This window comes from Pimephales promelas, chromosome 18, assembly GCF_988280905.1.
Source record: "Pimephales promelas chromosome 18, fPimPro1.hap1.1, whole genome shotgun sequence".
Lineage (NCBI taxonomy): Eukaryota > Metazoa > Chordata > Actinopteri > Cypriniformes > Leuciscidae > Pimephales > Pimephales promelas.
The window spans coordinates 21,898,048-21,925,266 of record NC_142786.1 but is presented as its reverse complement, the minus strand read 5'-3'; the positions used below and the strand labels follow the sequence as shown (position 1 = coordinate 21,925,266).

Below are 27,219 nucleotides of genomic sequence, written 5' to 3'. Positions count from 1 at the left end.
TTCTGACTATATCTCGCAAATCTGACTTTATATCTCGCAAATCTGACTTTATATCACGCAAATCTTACTTTATATCTCGCAAATCTGACTTTATATCATGCAAATCTGACTTTATATCATGCAATTCTGACTTTATATCACGCAATTCTGACTATATCTCGCAAATCTGACTTTATATCTTGCAAATCTGACTTTATATCACGCAATTCTGACTATATCTCGCAAATCTGACTTTATATCTCGCAAATCTGACTTTATATCACGCAAATCTTACTTTATATCTCGCAAATCTGACTTTATATCATGCAAATCTGACTTTATATCATGCAATTCTGACTTTATATCTCGCAATTCTGACTTTATATCTCACAATTCTGACTTTATATCACGCAATTCTGACTTTATATCATATTTTCCTTTCCTTTTGATGATTTCATCAAACTAGTAGGGTCATTAAAAGACATCACTCTCTCCAGACATCACTTTTGGCTTATATTAATTTTATGTCAAATTTTGGTAAGACACTTCTGATAAACACATAGCAAGAACACTATACAGGAAACAAACGTGTTCAGCTGATTATAGCTGGACCAGCGAGGCCATGTACTATAATGTATCCTCTTGTCAAAGCTGTAAAGGGCATGTCAGCTCCTGTTGTAAAGTGAATTGCAACATTTGCATAAATGAGTGTCAAATTGCGTAATCAAGATCAGTTGCCAGGATATATCAGCATACATGTGCCTCACAACTCCTGATATTGAGTATAATAAACACAGAAATTCCCCCAGTTCTGAGCAATGTTCATATTTTTTCCCCAAGGTTTTTTTTATTTATTTTTTACTTCTGAAAACTTTATGTGAGGTAATCCATCAATTAGTTGCTTAAATTGTAAATGTAGTTGTCCGACTGACCAGCAGAGGGTGAGGGAAATAAGTACCTCAGAGATGAATGACCTTTGTGTATAGCTGCAGAATTAAAGAAAGAGAGGTTATATGGTGTTAGACGAATAAAACAATGATTTGTGATGAATTAACCAACAGGAAAAGTGTGACATGGAATGATAAGTGACACAAGCAGTCAAAAACCTCCCGGAAAGGGGTTTAACCTGAAGTAGCTCAGAGTGTGAGTGTGTGTTGTGTCTGGGTGTGTGGGAGGGAGAACACAGGACAGAAGGAGGGAAAAGCAGGAGGGGTGTGTCGGGTGGGACTATATAGAGAGTGAATAGAGGCCAGACAGGAGGCTGAAGAGAGTGTGTGTGACTGTGTTCACTGCTTTGACCTGTAGCTGAAACAGACCTGCTCACATTTTGTACTCTGGATATAACCAGAAGAAGGATTTTATTTCACGAAACAAGGTGGGGGATTTTTTGTTTCTCCGGCTATTTAAATCCTGTGCTTTTCTGTGTAACCTCCTCCCTCTCTTACTAATGTGTCAGACAGGTGCGTAGTACGATTACAGTACGGCTCTATACAACACTTTACGTGTTCCAGTGATGTTGTTTCATGAAGTAAAAATAGTTAAAGTTATGAAATTAAAAGCATTTTACTCATTTTACTTCTGTTGAATCTAGAATATTCTACATCAGTCTTTAACCTTTTTCAAGCCAATTAAGTGTTGCATTGAAAGCCTAGCCTATAATTATAAAAAGTTTTCTTTAGTGTTTGTAGCCTAGCATATTAATTTGTTTATATACTTTATTGTGATCCTTACATTGCAAAGCCATAAAAGAATATTTTTTGATGTACAAAACCAAATATTTTTTCATATAATGCTAACACTTTATTTTGACGGTTCACTTTAGACATTCTACTAGCTATAAACTTTGCAACTGCATGTCAATTAAGTATACTATTAGTAGATTGTAAGGTTTAGTAGAATACGTTGATATGTAGTTGTAAAGTTACTTATAATTAGTATGCTATGTCTAAAGTGGACCATCAAAATAAAGCGTACAAGTGTCCACACGTATGCCAGATGTGGGCCAGATCTGGGCCGACACTATGTTGCTGTCTGGTTTGTGTGTGATTCAAGCTTTGAACTCTTTGTGGTTGTTAACCTGTCCACTTGCGTTTTCTGAGATCGGATAGCTGATCGTGAAAAGACCAGGTGTAGTCTAAATGCCCTCCGAAACGCTTCAGGAGGTGGACAAGTGTAAATGCATGTGTAGAAAGTGGACAAGTGGACAGACGAAGTGGACAAGTGTAAATGCATATGTAATTATCTGTAATATGTAACACATAGGCCTATGTAGTTTTTATCTACCACTCCCAAACAACGCTAAAGAACGTATGAGAGCGTATCATAGGTTATATGTCAAGATAGCCAGATGACGACTCTATCTATGCAACATACTGTAGCCTACACGCAAGATGAGCAGCTGAGCATCGTTCAACGTGCGAACTACTATCGCAAATCAAAGTGAAAGTAGCAAACGCTTAACACACGACCATCTTCATTAAAAGTAAAGAAACGAAATGTTCCTACCAGTGCTGTTGCCGCTCTCTTCTATTGCGATTCTGAAATTAGCGGATGATCAATAATGTCGCTCATCTCGAGTTCTTTCGGTGACGGTGACTCCATTAAATCTGCATATAGCGCGGGAATTGAAGATCGGATTTATATCCGTTTTGCGAAAACCACGTGCAAATGGAATAGTTTTTGACCAATCAGATTTAGATTTGATCTGTAAAAACACATGAATGAGCAGGTGTAAACTGGCTGACAGTTAATGTCTGAAGGAAACCTCTAGAAGCTCTCCTCCATCTGCTATCTGTCTGTTATTTAATCCTGTTGTGAAAGTTTCTTGACCTCTCAAAGTCCACGACGTGTCATTCTACAATCATAATGCTATAATTTAAATATAAACTTGTTCATTTTATAAATGGAGCGTAATATCTGTTAGTCAAGCTTTCATTTTACAAATGTTAAGATCCAGCAGAAGAGACTAGCTAATAATGGCTGCATTTGTAAGCTAGTTTAAAGCTCTGTTGTGTTGAACCACCTGTGAGGTTGGAGATACGACTATAATATTGCGTTTATCAGCTCATTGGTTGATCAAAAGCATTGATGTAAGTCATTTGTCAGACAGCAGACTCTAGCAGTGTTTTCTGTCTGCTCTGTCATCCTACGGGCTGAATGTGATGTAAAGTCAACACGTCTCTACACGCTACACTCCTGTTGGGAGGAAACAGACGAGCATCAGCCAGCTTTAAAAGCTGAAATATCCACATCACTGTAGATGCATCATTACTGATGTTTACTTGATCGCCATGACAGCGGGGTCAAACATTTCTTGCACTCAATGAGAGTGCCTTAAATGCCCCTGCGACACTGCTGCCATATGCTTCAGTGTTGAGGCTCTGGTCCACTAAAGGCACAGTCATGCAGAAAACTGCACAGCAGTGGACTTTGTTTCCGGGGCTGTTCTTTGTCTGTATGGGGGACATTGTGCCCTGTGGGATGATTGGGTAATTAATGATGCTTTTTCTGCAATTTGCTCGCCGCCTCCTCGTCTTTGTCAAGGCTCTCCTCTTTTTAACCCCAGACCACAATGGCAGCTTGAGCGCAATTATGTGTGATCTCAAGATATTGTTCTCAGGGAGGATGATCAGTGAAAGTGAGGAGCTATTTAACTGTGAAGCCATTTTTTAGGCCTATGTTTGTGAATGAAGTCTCTTCTGCTCACCAAGGCTGCATTTGTTTCGTTAAACATATAGTTAAAACAGAAATATTGTGAAATCATTTTTTTTTTACAATTTTAAATAACTTTTCTACATTAATAAATGTATTCGTGTGATCAAAGCTGAATTTTCAGCATCATTATTCCATTCTCCAATGGCACATGATCCTTCAGAAATCATTCTAATAAGTCAAATTTAATACAAAATAAATTCTAAAATGTAATATTTCAAATAAATGCTGTTGATTAAACTTTTCATCATCAAAGAAAGTAAAAAAAAATTTACAATAATAAGAACCAGTATTAATAATTGTGCACCAATAATAATTGAGCAGCAAATAATCATATTAAAATTATTTCTGAAAGTTCATGTCACACTGAAGACTGGGGTAATGATGCTAAAATATCAGCTGTGCCATTACAGGAATAGGCCTAAATTTTATATGAATTTAGAAAACAGTTAATTAAATTTGTAATAATATTTCACAATATTGCATGTTTTACTGTGTTTTTAATCAAATTAATGCAGTCTTGGTGAGCAGAAGAGACTTCAAGAGATTCAAAAACATCACAAATGGCTTTATCCATCCGTCCCCGGCCGCCCACCCATTTTTTTGTATAAATAAACCCCAAAATGCTATTTTAAATATTTAAAAAAAAATGGACAGCCTTAAAAAGACAGCCTTACCCTGTTTTTGGGACTGCCTTGGTTTTGACTACAGGAAGTTGCTGTTTCCGTAACAATGATAAGTTTTGACTCCATTAGTTTGATAGTAACATTTTTCCACCATGTCCTTCCACCTTTCTTGCCCTATGAAAATAAATGGGTCCATTTTCCTTTTACAGTAAATCCGTTTAACTCGTTTTTAAAGTGACGTTCACAAGAGCACAATTTAAAAGTGACTAAACAAGAGGGAAAAGTTATAGCTACCATCAGCCTTTTATAGTTTAATCCTCATTTCTCTAAAATAATTTCAAAGAGAAGCAGGTAAATTAATGGATTGGCATCATGCATGCAAAATATCAATTATTCTGTTGAATCAAATATGAAGCACATTTCTAGATTTCTGTTTAAATGTAAACACTCCAAGTGGATTATGTAATGCTTTGGTTAATATTTGGTTTCAACAGACATTTTTTTGTTCTGTACTGCTCCGTGCTGATGCCAAGTGTTGACATGATAGCTGTGCTGCAAATATCAGTTCACGCATAGCTCAAATATTATAAATGAGACAAAATGTCTGAAGTGAGATCAAATAGACAATGTTAGTGGACAATGGCCTGTGTGCTCTGCATGGAAAGGATGAGTTTAGCATCAGACAATATTTACATTGCAGTGAATCTTTCCTGGACTATTTAGCAAGTAAATAAAGACTGATGGACATCTACAGTAACTTGAGGCCTGAGTCCCATGACCGCACCCTTCCTATACACACCTCAACATATGGATCATCCCACAGAAACTCAAGTTGAAGTTTCAATTGACGCTTCAAGTCATGGACAAAAGTAGAAATAACACACCTATCGCTGTGCTGTCATTGTGTTTGCAGGATGAGTGCATTATTAAATAAGAACAAGAGGAACGTCTGTTTAGCAGTGTTGTTTATATTGCAGATTGTTGGCTCATGGCCTCGAGTTCAGTGTGTTTCAGGAAAGTGGAAAACAAATGATCGCCGTTTGGAATTGCCTAACGCTCCATCAAAGCTCTGTTTCCAGGATCTGTCATTTCTGTTTTCACTCAAACGTTATTTCTGCTCTAATAATATCTATATCGTTGTTGTTTGGGTTTTTTTGCAGCATGATGGAGCATAATGTTGCTTTGAATTCGATTTTGATTTGCAAGTTGACCCTAATGGCTGATGTTTTGCTATATTGATTTCTTTATCGCAGATAAGCAATGTTGAAGCTCCTGATGCTGGCTGCCGTTGCAGCGCTCCTCCTGCTGTCAGAAGAGGGGATGTCAGCGAGGACTCTCTCCCGCTCTAAGAGAGAACTGGCCAGCCCGCTGCACCTCAGGGGGATCCGGGACCCCTTCGGCTCCTACTGCCAGAGGAGAGGAGGCTGCTGCCCCGGCCGAAACGACCAGTGCACTGTCCCGTACCTGGACACCATCTGTTACTGCGACCTGTTCTGCAACCGCACCGTGTCCGACTGTTGTCCTGACTTCTGGAGCCACTGCCTGGGAACAAATCCTCCATACCCTCCCAGTAAGTTGAGTGAGAACATACATTCTGAAGACTGCTGTTTGTTCTTTTCCATGCAACAAAGACCGAGACTTTCAAACTATGCAGAAATATGCATATTGACTCCTTACATCTATGTATAGCTTCCAGGATATAGCAGTTACTACTCCCATGGTTGGAGCAAAGGATGTGCCTGAAGCCAAATATACTACGGAGCCCCTAAAGGGACAATGTATTTGGGTTCTCTTATAATTACAGTTAGGTAATTATATATAATTTGCAGGCATCAGGGAGAATATTGAATTCTCTTTTGAAATGCACACTTCCAATTCGCAATCACGCATACTCTGTATAGGGAGTAGCGACATCGTCCTGTCAGTTATCCCTGCTTATCTCCCAGTCTTCCCTCCATTTCTTCAAGTGATAAGAGAAATCTGATGTAATCTTCTGTAATGTAACCGGCTGGCACAGCAAGCCTAACTGTGTCCCTTTAGGTGCTCTCTAGAATGCGTTATTCATTTTCTGTGCCTTTCCAAAATTCGGATTTAGGCTTCTGGAAGATACCAATAGTAGCAAAGTCTTTGTCATAATTCGAATAACTGTCAATCACTGTCAAAAACTTATTATATAGTATCAATGTAAAAAAAAAAAAAAAACTATCATCCCTTAAAGGGTTAGTTCACCCCAAAATGAAAATTAAGTCATTAATTACTCACCCCCATGCTGAACCAACCCCGTAAGACCTTCGTTCATCTTTGGAACACAAATAAAGATATTTTTGATTGAATCTGAGAGCTAGATCAGTCCTACATAGGATGCCTAAGGGACTGGCTCTTGACGGCCCATAAAGTCATTAAAGAAAAGGTTTAAATATTCCATGTGCCTACAGCGGCTCAATTATAAGTTTATCAAGCGACGAGACTACTTTTTGTGCGAAAAAAACATAAATAACGACTTAATTCGACTATTCTATTACTTCCTTATGGGCGCAAGCGCGAGAACTGAGACGAGGACGTTCTTCTCCTTCAACTACTTTTTGTTACCGGCTGCTCCGCTTAGGAGTATTACCGCCCCCTACCGTATAAGATGATGTGCTGATATAGCTGGAAGCGCAAAACTTTCGGTTTACAAGCAGAGGAAGATGCGCGCTGAACATACGCTTTTCAATTAGCGTATTTTCCGCACTACAAGGTGCACTTAAAAGCCTTTAATCTTCTAAAAAAAAACGACAGTGTTCCTTATAATCCGGAGCGCCTTATATATGGATCATCATCTTATACGGTAGGGGGCGGTAATACTCCTAAGCGGAGCAGCCGCCGGTAACAAAAAGTAGTCGAAGGAGAAGAACGTCCTCGTCTCAGTTCTCGCGCTTGCGCCCATAAGGAAATAATATAATAGTCGAATTAAGTCGTTATTTATGTTTTTTTTCGCACAAAAAGTAGTCTCGTCGCTTGATAAACTTATAATTGAGCCGCTGTAGGCACATGGAATATTTAAACCTTTTCTTTAATGACTTTATGGGCCGTCAAGAGCCAGTCCCTTAGGCAGTCTATGTAGGACTGATCTAGCTCTCAGATTCAATCAAAAATATCTTTATTTGTGTTCCGAAGATGAACGAAGGTCTTACGGGGTTGGTACAGCATGGGGGTGAGTAATTACTGACTTAATTTTCATTTTGGGGTGAACTAACACTTTAATTCAATTTAAAAATTCAAAGGGTTAGTTCACACAAAAATTTTAATTATCCCATAATTTCCTCAAGCATGTATAAGACTTTCTTCTTTCAGCCGAACACAATCAAAGTTATATTAAAAACTATCCTGGCTCTTCCAAGAATTATAATAGGAGTGAATGTGAATGAGATTTTATACGCAAAAAAAGCACATCCATCCATCATAAAAATATATGGCTCCAGGGTATTAATAAAGGCCTTCTGGAGCAAAACAAAGTGTTTTTGTAAGAAAAATATCCATATTCATAACGTTATAAACTATAATCACTGCCCTCCGGTAATGGCCGTACACAAGTGGAGTTTTGGGTAATAGGTCACTCTTCCACTGGAGCCGTACCCATACAGACAGACAGTTTCTGTAGGCTACAAATAGGCTATGGAATGACTTTCTTTGAAAGCGATTTTGGTCAAACTTGAGAACCAGACAAATCGAATTCATGAGCAAAACATCACACTACTGTGAACTAGATGAATTGATTAATTGAATTGAGTTTTGACTGGAAAGAATGATTTGTGAGCCAATGTCAAGAATTAACAACTTAAATTTTAGTATGTCCCTCAAAAAAGCTATCATATCGTATCCTGAAGATATGAAATATGGTGTGTGAGTCACACATTCTACTTGTTTAGATTTTTAGACAACCAGTCACAAGCAACAAGGATCATTTTTAAGTGAACTAATGTTAACTATTAACATTATATTAACAACAAAATATTAACTCCAATAATGTTTTAGTTTCCTCCATGACAAAAGACATACAATCATGTTCTCTTATAGAAAGGATATGTTGTTGGCATAGTCATGTTGATCAAAATGAGAAGCCAAATCAAAGCCATCGGTATGCAAAGAGAACATTTTTGGCCCCTAGCCAATGTGTGAAGTCTACGCCGTTAAAACGCTGTTAAGGTTAGTCGTTTTCTAGAAACGTGATGGAAAACCAAGTTCACATTCTTCCCTGTTAATGTTTCCCTGCCGTTCTTGCTTCATGGTCCTCACTGTGGGTGAGGTGTTAAATATTCAGTCATGAACCTAATGATGGGAGGAGAACAGTGGCATTCCCATGAAAAGAGCAGAACAGGGGAGCAGTGAATGGAGGTCGGCAGAAAGAATGCCTGTAATGTACGAGGAGGGAAGGGAGGGATCACAACAGGTATGTGTGTTTGCTAAAGGAGCGACGGTCATGTCTATAGGGCAGGTATGACTTCATGGATCACAGCTCAGCATTACTCAGACTGATACTGTTGCTAAATCTCAGTAAATGTTTTCTCTGGAAAGCCACTTTCATTGGTTAAAATAACATCTGATAGTTCATGCTTCCTATTCCTATGAAGGGCTAAAGCGTAACCTTTTAAATCTTTTAAAGTTTTAAAACATTTAAAAACTTTTACAGATGAACAAAAAATAAACAAATTTTTTTTTTGTAATGTTTGAAATTTTTGTGTGGACCACAGAATTGTAAAATTAAAGGGATAGTTCACTTTGAAATATATTTTTGGTATGTTTTAGCTTACCTCAAGGTCATCCAAGATGTGTGTGTCTTTGTTTCCACAGTATTTTCAATTTTGATATTTTTAGGTCAAACCGTTCTTGTCTGTCAGTCATATAATGCAGGTCTATGGTCACCACCTCAAAGAGCATGCACAGAAAAGTCCAAATTAAACATGATTTAATGACTCGTAAATGTACACATTGATGGCCTAAGACATGAAACGAGCGGTTTGTGTGAGAAAACAAACAGTATTTTTATCGTTTTTACCTCTTATAACCACAGCCACATCCAAGTGATCTAAGGGAGCTTCGGTCTGCAACAAGCGCCAGAAAGCCCCGGAAGTGATCTCTCGCGCGTGTACGTCACTCATTGTTTACACAGAGATTTCAGAAGTGTTACCTTTCACTGTGAAGATCTAAACATATTTAGATATATGGGAAATCACAATGGAAGACGATTTCGATATATCAACAGACAACGTTCAATTTTTTTCGCAACCGCGCGAGAGATCACTTCCGGTGATTTCCGGCGCTTGTGCAGACCGTAACGCCCGCGCCCTCAGATCAGTTGGACGTGGCTGTGGTTACGAGAGGTAAAAATGATGTACTTAGATTTACGAGTCATTAAATCATGTTTAATTTGGACTTTTCTGTGCATGCTCTTTGAGGTGGTGACCATAGACCTCCATTATATGACTCACAGACAAGAACGGTTTGACCTAAAAATATCAAAATTTAAACTACTGCGGAAACAAAGACACCTACATCTTGGATGCCCTTGAGGTAAGCTAAAACATATCAAAAGTTAATTTCAAAGTGAACTATTGGATATATCATTTCCATTTGTACATGGTGTATTAGGAGGAGAGGAAAGACGGCAATGTGGAAACCTCTGATTAAACTGGTCAAGGCATGACGACAGCAGAGTCTCTGGGAAAGCCAAAGACACATTCCTCTGCACACTCCAAAGTCCATCAGACATAAATGAAAGAAAGAACTTTTAATCCAAATGTTTAGGATGTACATAGTATGTGTGTTCCACTGTTCTTCCTCTTATTACCTGCAGATTGATTCATAACCATGTTTGTTTGTTGATTTCAGGTTCTTGTGAAAGGAATGGCCAAAGGTTTCACTCAGGAGCAACATACAAAGAGAACTGTAATTTATGGTGAGTTTGAAATCTGCATATCATCTCTCTCTCTCTCTCTCTCTCTCTCTCTCTTTCTTTCTTTCTTTCTCCAGACAGTATTTCGTAGCACAGACAACACAGCCTTTCCAAGGGCACTGTGGTTCTCTCAATCCGAGGCCGTTGTTGGCTGCATCAACACCAACACACGGCGGGATTTATCATGACTGGTCTTCAGAGGGCAGGATAGTGGGACCCCTCGGGTCCTGAAAAGATTACACACATTCCTGAGCTTCCACAGATCCATACATGTGCTTCACCTTCAGCGACCTTGTGATCCCGAACTGTACAAACACACCGCAGGATCATGTACAGCACATATACATCCATAATATTTACCGCGTGTCTCTCTCCCTACAGTAAGACCCTTCGCTAATAGGATTATCTCTCCTCATAGAGTCTAATCCTTCGAACCAGCCACAGTCGAAGCACATTCCCTTTCAGTGGACACATAAACCTTGGTTAATGACCAATATGTAGGAATACATCATTTTGTTTGCTACAAATATGAATTAGTAAACAATCTGCTTTTGGCTGTATAACACTTCTTTTATGGGTGATTAATTGTTTGTTTTGTGTTAAGAGGCAGTTATAGCTGTTGTATAAGTGCCATACAAATAAACCGAGCTTATTCGCACTAAAGCTGACGTACTGAACTCTTCATGCATGCTACAAAACCTCCAGCTGAGGTGAAAATTACAGAAAATTGGTGAGCGATTTTATAGCTACCCATACTGTACATGCAAAGCAAAGCAAAAAATAAAAAAAAATAGAATAGGCACAGTTGTAAATATGGAAAAATTGAGATTATTGGAGTACTTTTGTCGAGAAAATACAATTTCAGTCTTTCTACTTCAACATTTGATGTTTAATTTATTGTGTTACTTGCCATTTTTTAATTATTTTTGAAATTTACTAGCAATTTCTGAGTGAAATTAAAATATTTTATTTTGCATAAAACATTTCTATAAAATCAGAATTATGAAGTTACATTTGCAAGACCTTGGACCTTGAACCGTTTGGTTACTATTGAAGTGCATTATATGGAGAAAAATCCTGGAATGTTTTCATCAAAAACCTTAATTTCTTTTCGACTGAAGAAAGAATGACGTGGACATCTTGGATGACATGGGGGGAGTAAATTATCAGCAATTTTTTTTTTAAAGTGAACTACTCCTTTAAATCAGATATTTTCAGTGACTGTGCGAGACTTCTACTTCTGCTTTTGTATTTATTGGTTTAAAAACATGTTACGTTCCATTGTCATAAAGTGCGGTTGCACTATATTTTGTGAGAAACTAGTGATGGTTAGACAAAACAGAAAAGCAGGAATTCCTTACCCCAATGCCAAAGCTTTTTCACACAGCGGTGATATGAGTATTGTCTCTGGGAATATGTGGTGTGGCGTCGTCTCCAGTTTGGCTTGTCTTCAGTGTGGCGTGTGCACGTGGTCGTCACATATTGCATGTGTCTGTTTGTGGCAGGGGTGAAGTTTACCTGGGGTTACAGTAACTCATTACAAGTAACTTGAGTTACGTAATCAGATTACTTTTCAGATTAAAGTATAACAAGCAAAATAATGCATTACTTTTAAATTTAGAACAAAATATCTGAGAGACTTTTATTTTGTTTTCTCATTTATTGACCTCTACTGTTCAGACATGAATTTGCATTTCCTTCAGGCTTAAAGGGCACCTATTATGCCCCTTTTTACAAGATGTAATATTGTTCTCTGGTGTCCCTAGAATGTATTTGTGAAGTTTCAGCTCAAAATACCCCAAAGTTAATTTATTATAACCATTTGAAAATGTCATTTTGGGGCCTGCTTAAAAATGACCTGTTTCGGAGGTATACGGCTTTAAATGCAAATGAGCTGCATATCCCCGCCCTGCCTTTGGATGAGGGCGTAACTTTGATACCTATGGCAGTCGGTAAGCAGAAGGGCTAAGAGAGTGAGAGACGCGCTGTTTTGAATGTCATTCAGCGTACGTTTGAATCGGAATATATAAATAGTACGAAGAGACTCCGGCAGAATAAACATAAATGAGAATGGACCAGTACGTCTATGGTTATTTGATACATTTATGTACTTTAGCGTTGTAATCGCGTTCCCTTTGAAATGATGGGCATGTGCAACACACACACAGACACACACATAAACACTAATGCTGGCGCAATTTTTTTGAAATCACATACATACTGTGATAAAGTTTGCTACGTACAAGCGAAATTACATTTACTGTATGTGAGGGACCTGTGGCGTCATGTTTACTTGTCATACGGGTGCTTCTGTGGCAAATGTGAGGAGATGGCTAACATACAGAACAACAACATATGCAGTTTTTAATACAATATCTTTAAATATATTTATACCATGGTCTGGGTGAATACTCGATTCTGATTGGCTGCAGGGTGTCTGTTAAAAAGTGATAGAGGACACCTAGTAAAGTAGTTCTGGTGAAACTGCCTGTTTACCATTCGAAATTAATAAATAAATGCGCTGCCTACAACGGCTGTGAGTAACCATAGCAACAGGCAGTCACATGCTCTATCATCTAACGTTAGATATTATAGCCTAATACAACAATGAGCGACTTCGTGCTATTTCTTTTAACATTTATGGAGAATATGGCAACTTTGACGACTGGTATGCTGCTGAAGAAAGAAAAAATGTAAATAAAACGGAGAAAATTACACCGCTGCTGCTCTGCTCCATTAAACTCTATTGGTAACGACGTAACTTGCGACCATAGCTAGTTGGATAACGATGCTTTCGGGAAACGCACCCCTGAATGAGACCCTGCGGGAGAGAGCTAATTGCAGAGCTAATTGTTTTTTTTTATTGTTGTTTGATTAATTGTTTTATGAGTAATAAAAAAAAAACTATGCCTACCTTTGTGTTTCATGAAAAAAAATGCATTTGTGAACCTGAAGGGATACGAGCTAAGCGGACTATATATCTCCGGTTGCTAAACAGTCAGGCAGGCAAGGCAAGTTATTATTTGTAAAAACTAGATTTAGCCTAATTAAAATATAAAACTATTTGGCAAGTGACCATGGTATAAGCGGGTTAATGCCCTCCGAGGTGTCCATTGTCAGGTTTTAATGGACTTCGGCGGAGGCAACCGTCCTCCGCTGCGCGTCGGCCGGTTTACGCCTCGCCGTCGTCCATTAAAACCTGACAATGGACACCTCGTCGGGCATTAACCCTTACTTATACCATGGTCTGGGTGAATACTCGATTCTGATTGGCTGCAGGGTGTCCGTTAAAAAGTGATAGAGGACACCTAGTAAAGTAGTTCTGGTGAAACTGCCTGTTTACCATTCGAAATTAATAAATAAATGCGCTGCCTACAACGGCTGTGAGTAACCATAGCAACAGGCAGTCACATGCTCTATCATCTAACGTTAGATATTATAGCCTAATACAACAATGAGCGACTTCGTGCTATTTCTTTTAACATTTATGGAGAATATGGCAACTTTGACGACTGGTATGCTGCTGAAGAAAGAAAAAATGTAAATAAAACGGAGAAAATTACACCGCTGCTGCTCTGCTCCATTGAACTCTATTGGTAACGACGTAACTTGCGACCATAGTTGGATAACGATGCTTTCGGGAAACGCACCCCTGAATGAGACCCTGCGGGAGAAAGCTAATTGCAGAGCTAATTGTTTTTTTTTATTGTTGTTTGATTAATTGTTTTATGAGTAATAATAATAATAAAAAAAAACTATGCCTACCTTTGTGTTTCATGAAAAAAAAATGCATTTGTGAACCTGAAGGGATACGAGCTAAGCGGACTATATATATCTCCGGTTGCTAAATAAACAGTCAGGCAGGCAAGGCAAGTTATTATTTGTAAAAACTAGATTTAGCCTAATTAAAATATAAACTAATGTTTTATTTGGCAAGTGACCTCCGCTGCGCGTCGGCCGGTTTACGCCTCGCCGTCGTCCATTAAAACACCTCGTCGGGCATTAACCCTAAACGTGTGGTTACACACTATACAAACAAGGTTTAAATTATATACGTTAGCCTACACAGACATCCTACGACGACAACAACTTTAGACGCATTTGTTGTTGAATTGGCTGACATTGACTGAAAAGACTATTTGCTCAAAAATCATAAAACACACTTACTGTTACTGGATGTGACGGTGGATCGCAAACAGTAGATGATGATCCACAGTTGAGGATTAACTTTTAAGCTACAACAACAGGATTAACCCACGAGTCCATGACAGAACACTTATGTTTCCAAGAGACATTACCGGTGTGGTGAAGAGATGGGTCCGCCTGAAGAGATGAGTCCCACCTTAGGACCCAAGCGATCCGATTGGTTCAAAGCTAGTTTTATGGGTAATCGCTTTAATGCCTGGTTACAAATCACTTTATTAAAAGAGACGTTTGAAGTACGTTATAACGAGTCATTAATGTATTTTAACTTATATGTTTTATATACTAGTATATAACCGAAGCTGTAGATTGTACATTTAAACATTTCTCGTTCTTAGTGTTTTTAGTTAGCTTAGTAGCATAGCATTTATCCGATGATTCGTGCTAGCTGAGATTTACCGCAGCTTATACTGCCTTACCGTATTCGAAATGCAATTATAATTGTCACTGTTTTTGTCTTTAGAATCAGTGCGATGTTGATCATTTGAATTGTTTGTCTAGCCTTGATTACAGGACAGTGTAATAAAAATGTGTGAATCACAAATCGTAATTTAATCATTATCAAACTTTATTCATATCATAATTGTATTTTTTTTTTATCCTGATTAATGAAAGAAATAGCATTTTCAGGTATGTTTTGCAACGTTAAGTTATTTGTTATTAAACAATAAGGCATAATATTTTTTTTTAAATTACATTCATGTCATTTTGTGTTCTAATTCATATAATATGAATTGTTTGTCTACCCTTGATTACAAGACAGTGTAATAAAAATTACTGAATCACAAATCGTATAATGTAATCATTATCAAACTTTATTTATATCATTATTTTATTTTTTATCCTGATTACAGAAAAAAATCATATTTTCAGGTATGTTTTGCAACATTAAGTTATTTGTTATTTAACAACATTTTTAAAAATGACATTCATGTCATTTTGTGTTCTAATTCATATGATTTGTCATAATTATTTCTTAAAACAGAACATCATACAATACAATAGCATTCAATGCAATAAAATTAGTGAACCAAAACTTACAGGCTATAAAAATGACATCTGATTAAATTACACAATACGATACTAAATTATTTCAACTGAATTATGAGATGTAATGGATTATATTGTTATTAACACAGAACTACAAGCAAAATGAACATTTACATGGACATTTATAGAGCTTTTTAAAATGCACAACAATACAAAACAGCTTTAAACAGACTATAGGAAACTTTCATTTCCCAAATACTGTTGTGATAATCCTTCTGGCTATACAGTGTGAAGATCGAATGAAAATATCTTCATAGCTGTGTTAACAATGTTGAATGAACTGTAAGGTTAAATATTTTGAGAGACAGTGTTTTTTTTTTTTTAGGTCCATCCTGGATTAACCAATTAGACTCAAAATAGATGAAGTGTCTTTTGCTGTATGTAAAGTTAAATCTGTAATTGATTCATATTATATGTGCAGTCAATTTTTTTTCTTGAGGCCTCGATGATGCAGTCAGGTCATGAGACGTGGAGGCTGAGGAACTCTGAAAAACACACAAACATGCTGTAACACAGCAAGAGAAAGTATCCTGTCAATTGTATCCTAACCAGGGGTGTTACTGGACCCCTGTGGAAGAGCAGTATATTGTCCATTTTGAAGTGCATACTTCAGTGTTTCCCAACCCTGTTCCTGGCGGCACACCACTGCGCGTATTGAATCAGGTGTGTTTGATAAGGGAGACAAAGAATACGCGCAGTGTTGGTGTGCCGCCAGGAACAGGGTTGGGAAACACTGGCATACTTCATTATGGACAACATTTTTTTTTATTGTGTATGCGTCCATTTTTAATGCAGTAGATATAGGCTACAAGGATTTTTTTTGTTTGAAAAGTTTGGTGGCCCTGGGACCTCGTTCAGGGGCCGAAAAAAGCCCATCTGCGAAACCGCTATGCCTTTTTAATGGCCCGTGGGACAGCCCCTGTATGCAGACGCAGGGTCGTGGTAACTTGGGATATCAGATTCCAACTCTCTAGGGGCCCCTGACGCAGGGCCCCGAAGCATGGAACTCTAGGGCCTTTGCTAAAAATCGCCCCTCCCCCTTCATCAAATCATTTAAGAGCCTGAAAGGCTCTTTCAGGGTGGGATTGAAACATCCTTGAGCAAGAAATTTTGCACAGAGGCTAAAAAACATTTGCCTTGGCTCTAGAGCCCGGTGCTTTCGGTATGTCGCTCGGGACGAAAAGTTTGGTGGCCCTAGGACCTCGTTCAGGGGTCACAAGGTCAAAGAAGCGGCCGTGAGTTAGGGTTAGCGTAAGGGTTAGAGGCTGACAATGTTTTGACTTCGCTCAAGAGCCTGGCGCTTTCAGTATGTCGCTCGGGGAGGGCCCAATGGTCAGCTTGCTGAATTTGGAGCCCCTGGGACATTTCTGTAAAAATCCTACTCGCCCATTAAATTAATGTATTTTTCCATAGTGGTTTCGCGGGCACCTCTTCGAAATGGCCGATCAACTAGGGGGCGCCGTTTTTCTGCCACGCCCCCCTGGTGCGGGCGGAAACGTTTGGTGGTGGTCGAAAGATCGAAAAAGGGAAACTTGTCTGCGAAATCGCTATGCCGATAAGTGGCCCGTGGGACGGCCCCCGTACGCAGATGCAGGGTCATGGTACATTGAGATTTGAGATTTGGACCCTCCATGGGTCCCCGATGCACGGCGAAGGGTGAAAACCTAGAACCTTCCTGTAGCAAGTGTGCCACTTTTAACCAACTTTCACTCAAAAGGCTCTTAAGGTACATGAGTCAAAGAGACTGTAGGGCTGAGATTAGGGTTAAAGGGTAAAAAAGTGTTGTCTTAGCCCTAGAGCCCAGCGCTTTCGGTATGTCACTTGGGTAGGGCCCAAGGGTCAGCTTGCTGAATTTGGGGCCCCTGGGACCTTTCTGTCAAAATCCCACTCGCCCATTTAATGACTGTATTTGCCATAGTGGTTTCGTGGACACCGCTTCGCAATGGCCTTGCGACTAGGGGGGCAACATTTTTCATCTTGCCATGGACCCCTGGTGCGGGTGGGAAAGTTTGGTGGCCCTGGGACCTCGTTCAATAGTCGAAAGGTTGAAAAAGGCTGAAAAAAAGCTAATTTTAAAACTGACAGGGGTCAAAAAGGTCAAACTAACGAAACGAGCTGCCATAAGGACACGGAAGGTCACAGGACCCCGAAACTTGGCGAGTACCGTCGTCTAGGGACCTTGAGTCAGGCCCCAGAGTTTGAGGGCCCTAGCCGCTTTCTAAGCGTTTCCTAACCCCCGTTCGTGATGAGCCTATTCATTGTGGATGGCGACAGAAAAATGTCTGATTCTGATGAGGGCAATGAGACAAGTCCTGGCTCTCTACACCTCTCCTGACCTGAGCTATGGACATCCCACGTAGCACATATTCCATTGTACTAAATAGTGGGTTCATGGACAGTGGAATATCCACGGTTGTGCGCATCTGTCTCTGTGTGGTGTGTTAGGACAGACAGCGAAATCTCTTCAGTTTTGTCGGACTTGTATGGTTTAAAATGAAAAAAAAAAAAGAAGTTTTTCCCACTTTTACATAAGTGTCTGAAAATTGTGTCCAACATTATTTAGTAAACACAGCAAGAGAAAGTATCCTGTCAATTGTATCCTAACCAGGGGTGTTACTGTCCCTCTGTGGAAGTGCAGCATATCTGTCCATCATGAAAAACAAACTTTGATAATTTTTTTGCCAAAATTTAATCTTCGCCCCCTCTTCTTGTGTCTTACATTTCTGACATCAGTAATGTGCTTTCTTCCATTTTTAATGCAGTAGATAGGCTAGGATTTTTTCGTCTATTATAGGAAATAAACTCGTATGAGCCTAGTAAAATATTTTATTCATTGTAGAACTGAACACCACGTTCACACCATGTTTACAGCGTTAAGTTGATAAAATAGCATAAACTATGTACAAAAAGATTAAAAACAATGCATCATCAAAATACATTTACATCTATTCACCACTGCTGAAACCACACAAATGAGTGCCACAGAATCCCATCCTAACTATGATACAGAAAACAGATTTGATATTTATATTATTAATGATTATTATAATTGTCTTGCTCTTTCCTGTACATGTCTCTATCATGTATCATGTTCTTATTTTTCTAAACAGTTTCTGTTCAGTTACTGGTGTACCCTAACTGATGAAAAGAAGATGTGATCAGTCACTGGTGTTGCTTTTTCTCAAAAGACAGAAAAAGAAGTGGTGACATCCCATTCTTCAGTATTCTACTAGTAATGAATCAAGTGTTACTAAAGACATTTTCTAAAAGTTACTAAAGTTCACCAAAAATCTCAAACGGTTGCACAAATCATGACTAGATCATGTAGTAACACTTGAGTCATTACTAGTTAGTTCCAATGATCTTCACTTTATAATACGAATCCAAATAATTAGTAATTCCCACGGAAGTATCTAATAACACTTTCATCTGTGAGCTATTACTTACTAATTCGTTAATAAGAGTTTCTTTTAGTTAATAGTAGTTACTAGATTGTTAATAAACTTTTTCAGTAGTTCTCTGGGAAGTTTTAAAAAAATTGTAGTTATTAATTACTTAATAGTGAACTACCACTTTCGTCTGTGCGCTATAGTTCGTTAATCAGAGTTTCTTGTTAGTTAATAATAGTTACTAGATTGTTAATATTGTGTTACTCATTAGTTCTTGTGTAGTTATTCACCAACCGTATTCTAAAGTGTTATCAAAAATTCTTATATAAGGTACACATGAAATAATATGACACAATCCTGTCACTTTTAGTTAAATTTCAGTTTTATTGATCAATAATAGACATTATTAATAAGTAGCCTAAAAGGTAAAATAAGCTCATACAAGTCAAGAAATAAAACAAGTTAAAAGATTCAGTCAATAAGTCAGCAGGCTACAGAACAAATCTAAATCAGAACAATGTTTTAAAAAGGCGCTATCTTTATAAATAAACCACAGATTTGAGCTTTAAAAAACTATTTTATCGACTTTTAAACTCTTAAAATTACATTTCATGACAAAATAACAGTAATATTTATTAATATTTATACAATTTCGCGAACTTTCTCCTCTGCTGTTGACGCAACCTACTATGAAAAGCGCTTAAAGGTTTTACTTGAAAAGCGCTAAACAAATAAACGTATTACTTGAGGGCAACAAACTGCTTTTATCAAGTTATCGCGAGAACATATTTTGATCAGGCATACTACTGGCATACTATGGGGTCCTAAGGTGGGACTCATCTCTTCAGGGGGACCCATCTCTTCACCACACCGGCTGTCGTCGTTGAAACAATGGAGGATGATGTGTACAGATCACCGAGGGCCATAGACATATACACTAGACCTCACCTTGGATACGGCAGTTCATTAGAAGGAATGCGTCAATAGAGCCGCCATCTTGAAACAGGGGAGCCCCTCCACTTTAATGCATCAGCGTCAATGTAGTAGACACAGGTCTAACGCAAATAAAATCACCATGAATGTGATTTTTCTTGTTTTTTTGGTTTGTTCCAACGGTCAGACATGTATTCAGAAAGGAAAAAAAAAATTAATTTTTTTTTTAAAAAAAACATCCTTCCTAGTTCAGATTTCATCAGTGAACATCATACGCTGCACAAAAGTCCGCCACCATCAATGAATTCGAAGTAAAGGCAGAGATATCAGCGTTACCTAGCTACTTCCTATGACAAGACCCCTGTTCCAAGATGGCGGCGGTTTTGATGCATTCTTAGAACCCCCAGGTGAGGTCTAGTGTATATGTCTATGACCGAGGGCGGGGTCTAGGCCACAGCCACACTGTCAATCAAACCCCTGTCTCCCTTTCTACGTCACAAAGAGCTGAATCTCAGAACAGCTAGTTCTGAGGCAGTGCATATGATTTATTGAGATTGTAAAAAAACCACTGGGTGGATTTTTATCATTCTAGGGTGGTTTTGCTCACACACTGCCAACACACATTTATGTTCAAACACCATGTAAAAGTGAATTTTCCATAATAGGTGCCCTTTAATCATTTCTCGTTTGGTGTGAAAAGGCCTTTACATTAGCAAAAAAAATAAGTTTTTTTTGTTACCAAAAATCAAACAAGGAAGCCCTGCCCAGATGAGAACAAGTAAAGTTAGTTAGTTACTTTTTTAGAAAGTAGTGCAATATTGTAATGCAATACTTTTAAAAGCAACTCCCTAACACTTTATATTTTAGTATATATTATACATTGCAAGGATCCAAGTCCTACTTACTACAGTACATACAGGGTCAGGTTGATAAAACATAATCTTTGTGAAATTTGATAAATTTGACTTAAAAATGTCATCTTTAGTTAATAATTGTACCTTGATGTTTTAATAGTTTTTCTGGGCAACAAGAAAAACAAATCCTTTTTTTTCCCATCTTTTTTTTTTTTTTTTTTTGCCATGAAGGAATTTTAATGTGAGGATTTTTTTCACAGCCTCATCCTGTAGAAAAGTACTCCAGAATGCTCATGTTTAGTGTTCTGCTTGTAGATGTGTTTTTGTTTGTATGTCAGTCTCAGACTGATGTTGATTTTATCAGTCTGCCGTGACGGTGCTTTCTCCGATCACACCAAGCACAGACCTCTTGGCATTGCCACGTTATCTCGCCTCTTTTCAGTTCTTATTTTATCAGGATCTTTTTCACGTTCTCCGGCTTCCTGTGGTGGCAGAGATAGATGAAACACTGGCTGCTGTCTCAGTGTTGTTCCCTGGTTCACATTCACCTCTGTAATCCTGAGATTTCCTGAGTTCAAGCCTCACTGGACTGTGCCGTATAGGTTTAGCATGTATCGGCCGCAGACCCAGCGGCTCCTGTAGGATCTGTCCTTCAGTCAGTGATGGGGTCGCAGCATAACCACATCTCTCTCGCTCTTTCTCTCTCACAAACATTGAATGTAATGTCACATTAGTCTCTGTTGCTGACACTATCAGTGTAAATGTTACAGCCATACGCATTGCAATCTTTGTAGTTACTAGAGTTATGAGAGGAACGTGAAATATTTCAAATTTGTCAGTAATCCAAAGCCAAAGGTAACCAGCTCACAACCTCACAATTCTTTTACATATGCTATGATAGAGTGATACTGTAGTTCACCCAAAAATCATTAATTGTTCACCTTCATGTCGTTCCAAACTCAGACTTTAAGGTAACACTTTACTTGAAGGGGTGTGCATAAGACTGACATGACACCTTCATAATCATGACATGACATACGTCTTGAATATGAAGTGGGGTTTATGTATGTTTATGACAACTGTCATTAAGTGCCTTTTGCTCAATAATGACATTTTTAATGCAAATATGACATTGTTTAGAAGATATCTTGACATAAAATTAAGTTAAACTGTCATGTGGTTGGCTTTGACATTGGCTGCCTTGAGGCCATTATAACTGTACAACTACAGTGGAACTAATTAATGAATTTGTCATTAAAAACTTATAATGGCTTCATGACAGCCAATGTCAAAACCAACCAATGCATTCTAAAAAATGCTGGGTTGTTTCAACCCAAATGTTGAGTTAAAAATGCAATTAAACAAATTACAGTTGAAAGTAAAAGTTGAAATTTGAAATTACATTTTTAACTCAAAATTTGGGTTTGTCCATATTTTACCCAAATTTGGGTTCAAACAACCCAGCATTGTTTAGAGTGAGACAGTTTAATGTAATGTTAACCAAAAAAAGCTAAGTGGTTTCTTGAGTTTGATAATTAATCTGCTATGTCTTGTTTATGTTTATGGTTGTGTTGTCTTATAATCTCAAGTTGACATCTCAAACAACGTCATATTTGCATTAAAATGTCATAACTGAGCAAATTACACTTAATGACAGTTGTCACAAACATGCATAAAACTTCCTTCATATTTATTACATATGTCATGTCATGGTTATGAAGGTGTCATGTTAGTCTTATGCACACCCCTTCAAGTAAAGTATTACCGACTTTTGTTCATCTTTGGAACACAAATAAAGATCATTTTGATGAAATCTGAGAGTTTTCTGTCCCTCCATTGACAGCTACGCAACTACCACTTTAACGCTTAAAATCCACATGAATTGTGCGGTTTTGTCCGGTCGCTTTATATGATTCTTAAGTTTGAATTTAGGCTTTTATTCACATTTAAACTGATTAACTCACACATCAGTTTTGTTAGAAGCTCAAGCATGTTCACTTGAAGTGTGAGAACCAATGAGGTTCATTCTCATGTTACGCATCACGTTTGAGCTTCTGCAAGAACCAATGAGATTTGTTCTCTTGTGTCAAGCAGGATTGGTTGAGCTTCTGTTTATATTCGCTGATCAATGTTTAAATGTAAATAAAAGCCCAAATTTAATTTGTTCATCATATAAAGAGATCGAGTCTTCAGAAAATTCATATGGATTCGTTTTACGATCTGTTTATGAACGTTTTGATGCATCAAATTGGTAGTTGCGTAACTGTCAATGGGAGGAACAGAAATCTCATTTTGTGTTCTGAAGATTTTTGGGTGAACTATCCCTTTAAGTTATTTTGCTTTAAGGATTTACATATTTTTACTGGATGTATTTGTAGCCTACATTTATTTTGTTGTTGTTTGTTTTTTGTTGACAGTTTATCAATCTAAATCTCTTTCCCCCATGCCTTATCTATATGAGCCACCTGCTGGAACCCATAAAGTCAACCTGCTTTCATTTTTTAGAGATTACTATGAAATATAAACACAGAGAAAGCTCATAAGTATGTTTGCTGTGTACCGGAGGGCATGTCAGAGACAGCCAGGCTTGTATCAGGATGCTGATTTGAGCATTACAGTGAAGCGTGAAAGAATGGGAAACTCGGCTTCCTGCTGACAACAGGTCACTTGACACTTTTGCACTCTGAAAACCTTTTGTAACTTTCAACCAACATGTGTGTGCTGGTGTGTGAATTTATGCCTCAATCTGAAGTACTGTGTGAACCTTTAGCGCAAGGACTTTCAGTTTGTGTCACCTGACAGAAAGAAGTAAAAGAATCTGCTATATGCACCTATTTCACTGAGGAAGAATGAGATTGTGAAACAACTACATTGCTCGGGTGTTCGATGTGGTTGACGTGACGACAATGTTTTATTGTCTCTGCAAGGTAAAATAAAAGCAAACCTTTGCATGCCACATACACTATTTGAGGCTTCATTCATGTCCATAGTTGGACAGATGCTTAAAAAAAGGCTTCAATTTTCTCCTACAATAGGTTTATATGCATCCAAGGTCAAAAAACACTTTGATTTTCTCATAATATAGGCCTACATTGCAGTATCAGCTCTTTTCTCACAGTGTCTGAAACGGTTCGATAAAGGATTCATTCTTTCTTAACCCCTCCTTTCCGAGAGCCTGCTCTGCTCTGATTGGTCAGATGGCCCAGTCTGTTGTGACTGGTCGACCGCCAACAGTGCGTGTTAGAAACGAAGCGCCTATTACCATATCTGAATTTCAGCTCTTCCTCAGCACTGCGAACTGTAAAGATGGCATCGGTTTTACCACATCAATTCGAGTTCGAGTTTTCACCCTTTGGAAGTGCATTATAGTGGGTTTGCAGCTCAGAAACTGGGTGACATGTCGACAACACGCTACAACTACAGTGTTTGGGGAGGGCCCAATTAGACGTTGTTTGTGAGCAGCCAATGAAGACCATAGGCTTGCATTATTCAAATGTGTTGACCTTTGCAACTTTTCAGACCTTTACATTCACAAACAGATATATCACACACTACATGAAAGGAAATATCTGAAAAAGGCACTTTAATTCTGCTCGTGACTCTCTAGTAAAGCCTCAGCCGCAGCTCTGCTCTTGCTCTTTTAATCCATGTTCCTCTCTTACGTCAAGCCTGTTGAACCTCCTCTCCTCACTCAGACTGACTAAAAATGGATATTTCTTCAGGAGCTGCAGCCTTAAAAGGCTCACATGCCTCTCTCACGCACTCTCTCGCTCATTTCATTCCTCTTGTTTTGTGTCTCAAATGTAGAAAATGTCTGAACAACTTCATTGTTTCTCTCAATGGTTTGGTCTGACGTCTGTCTACATTTCCCTTCCCTGTTTTAAAACACTTGTATAAACACGCCATGTTGTTTATTATTCTAAAAGTTACAAACGCCACTGTCAGTGGGAGGAACAATCAGGGGTTTTAAAGTCAGGGACTGTCACTTTCCACAAATACGGTCCTATGACTTGTCATAAAATGAATCAGCATGAAATGTTTTAAACAGTTTGCATCCTGTAAAAAATCCTTCCTCGCGGGTCAAAATGAGTCGATGCCCTAAAACGTATTTATTTACTTTTTGTCCAGAAAGCTTATGATGTTAATATTTTTTCTATTTTTAATGCAAGTTTTTGTTGTTTTTTTTGTTTGAACCTTTAAATTACTAGATTTGATCAATAAATGATATAACACAACCTTCACATTCTTTCAACTTAAATTCAAAATAACTCTATATGGAGCAAATGAGCTGTTCCACTGGGTCCTAAAGTCAGTTCTTGAGTTTATCTAATCAGTATGCACTCAGATATGCATGTAGATATTATAAAACCCTTTTTGGTAAAGTCCAGTTTTAATTTTAAAGTCCCCATGAAATCAAAATTGACCATACTTACTTTGTTTGCCTAAATTGATCGTTTTGTGTTGAACAATTCATACAATCCACACAAAAAAAATTTTTTTGGCTTCGTAATCTTTAATCAAATTTTGAAAATGCCCCTCCCCTCTGCATTGGAGGACCTTGCCCGATGACGTAGGCTTTACGGTTTGGGTGTCTCCTTAACATCCATAACCATGCCCCTCCAACTGACAGCTGCTGTGTGTTTGCGAGTGCCGAGCGAGCATTGATTGACAGCGTGTGTAAACTTGCGTCATCCTCCATTTAAGAATGAAACACCCATTTTTCTAGATCCAATCAGGTGCTAGTTGGAAAAAAAGCCATGCCCACTATTTTGCCTTATTTGGTATTCCGTTTCTCTCAGAAATACGTCACAACACTGGAGAAAGGTCGTTTGCAACTTCCGGTTCACGGGGACCGGGGATTTTTTAGGTTTTTCTATGTATACCAAAGCATTCCTCGGATTCCATTCATTACTAAGGGGGTCAAATTGACCCACGAGGGAAGGATGCGTTACTTTTTGTATTACACCCACATAAACAAGGGAAGGATGAGGGAACACAAAATGTTTGTATCCCTCACTTAATATTGTGACCTCCGAAAACATCTTAACCATCTTGACCATTCGATAGATAAAGTCAAAATGATGACGTTGTATGAGTTTAATTGTTAAATAAAGGATTTTAAACCATTTTAAATGTAATATTTTAATAACACAGTCTCATCCCAAAAAGTCATATAACTGACGTTTTGGGACGTATTTTGACCATACGTCAATATCCGCCTTTTTAGGGTCCCCTTAAACGTCGGTAGATGGCGATCCCGGGCCGTCATACAACTGACGCTTTACCTTTAACGTCAGTTAGGTGACGGGTTAGGTTTAGGGTTAGGCCTCATCTACCGACGTTTAAGGGGGCCCTAAAAAGGCGAATATTGACGTATGGTCAAAAGACGTCCCAAAACGTCAGTTATATGACGTCTTGGGATGAGACCGGGTTGATTTTAAAGTTAATGGCCATATTTACTTTTACAGTCAGGATTTATTGAAGACAAAAATGAGTGCTGAAAAGGTGTGGAGAGTTATTTTTGCAGCAGACCTTATTATGCATTTATACGAGTTTCCCTTTCAGAAAATGTACAGGAGGAGAGTGTTTAAATCAAGCACGCAACATTTTTTGTGGAAGTTAATTTACTGGTACCTGCGCTATTATTAATATTTTACTCATTTTGCACTTGAAGTGCTTCAATAGTTGTGCTTCCCTTGGTGAATTGTGTTGGTCATTATAGAAATGTGTTGTTCTTTAATTTGCAGTAGGTCAGCCTCTCCCAGCGCATGCTTTTATATGATTGCTGTCTCACACTAATTTGCCCTGTTTAATAAATCTGACCCTTAAAATGGTAATCCTCTTAGCAAATTAATAGAAAATTATATAATATTTACTTTTCCATTCTGAGATTGACAAGAAACATTTTATGAAGATAATTTCCTGTCACTGTTTGGCTGTTTGGTAAAAAAGACATTGTCATTTTTTTTTTTCAGGGCTTTTTATTTACTGTACTCTATTTGCGTGGAAAGTTTACAGATCTGTTCACTAACAGTTTTTATTTGTCTCCCACAGTACATGTGGTCAAAATGGGCGCTGGGAATGTGAGGATCACGCCTGTCTGATAGAGGATGACATGATCCAAGAAATCAACGGGAGAGGTTACGGGTGAGCATCAGGATCCCATCTTAGTGCGTTATTACATAACCAGTGCACACATTTTCCTCTCTCCTACTCACTCTCTATCTTTTATCTCTCCAGTTGGAGGGCAGCAAACTACAGTCAGTTCTGGGGAATGACCCTGGACGAGGGTCTGCGGTATCGTCTGGGCACACAACGCCCCTCACGGACCATTATGAACATGAATGAGATGCAGGTGAGAGTCATCTGCAGCCGTTCAGTGTCAAGACATCATCTATTAGTGTGAAAGAGACCGTTAGGGAAAGGGTTAATGTGTAGTCAGTCAACGTCATGTGCTATCCTGAAAGAGTTCACTTGGTCTTATTTTCCACTAAAAATAACTACACATTCTTAAAACAAGATACATTTGCTTGATTTCGGAG

The 27,219-nt window shown here is 38.3% G+C and overlaps 1 protein-coding gene across 1 annotated transcript in view; it reads left to right on the top strand.

The window, feature by feature from the left end:
- Window positions 1–1,227: 1,227 nt before the first annotated feature.
- The window catches only part of tinagl1 (tubulointerstitial nephritis antigen-like 1), a 47,241-nt gene continuing 21,249 nt past the window's right edge, over window positions 1,228–27,219 (top strand). The window contains exons 1-5 of the mRNA XM_039680825.2: window positions 1,228–1,354; window positions 5,570–5,886; window positions 10,185–10,251; window positions 26,732–26,824; window positions 26,918–27,032. Coding sequence (XP_039536759.1) covers window positions 5,577–5,886; window positions 10,185–10,251; window positions 26,732–26,824; window positions 26,918–27,032 — 585 coding nt within the window. The 5' untranslated portion in view covers window positions 1,228–1,354; window positions 5,570–5,576. The remainder of the gene's footprint in view (window positions 1,355–5,569; window positions 5,887–10,184; window positions 10,252–26,731; window positions 26,825–26,917; window positions 27,033–27,219) is intronic.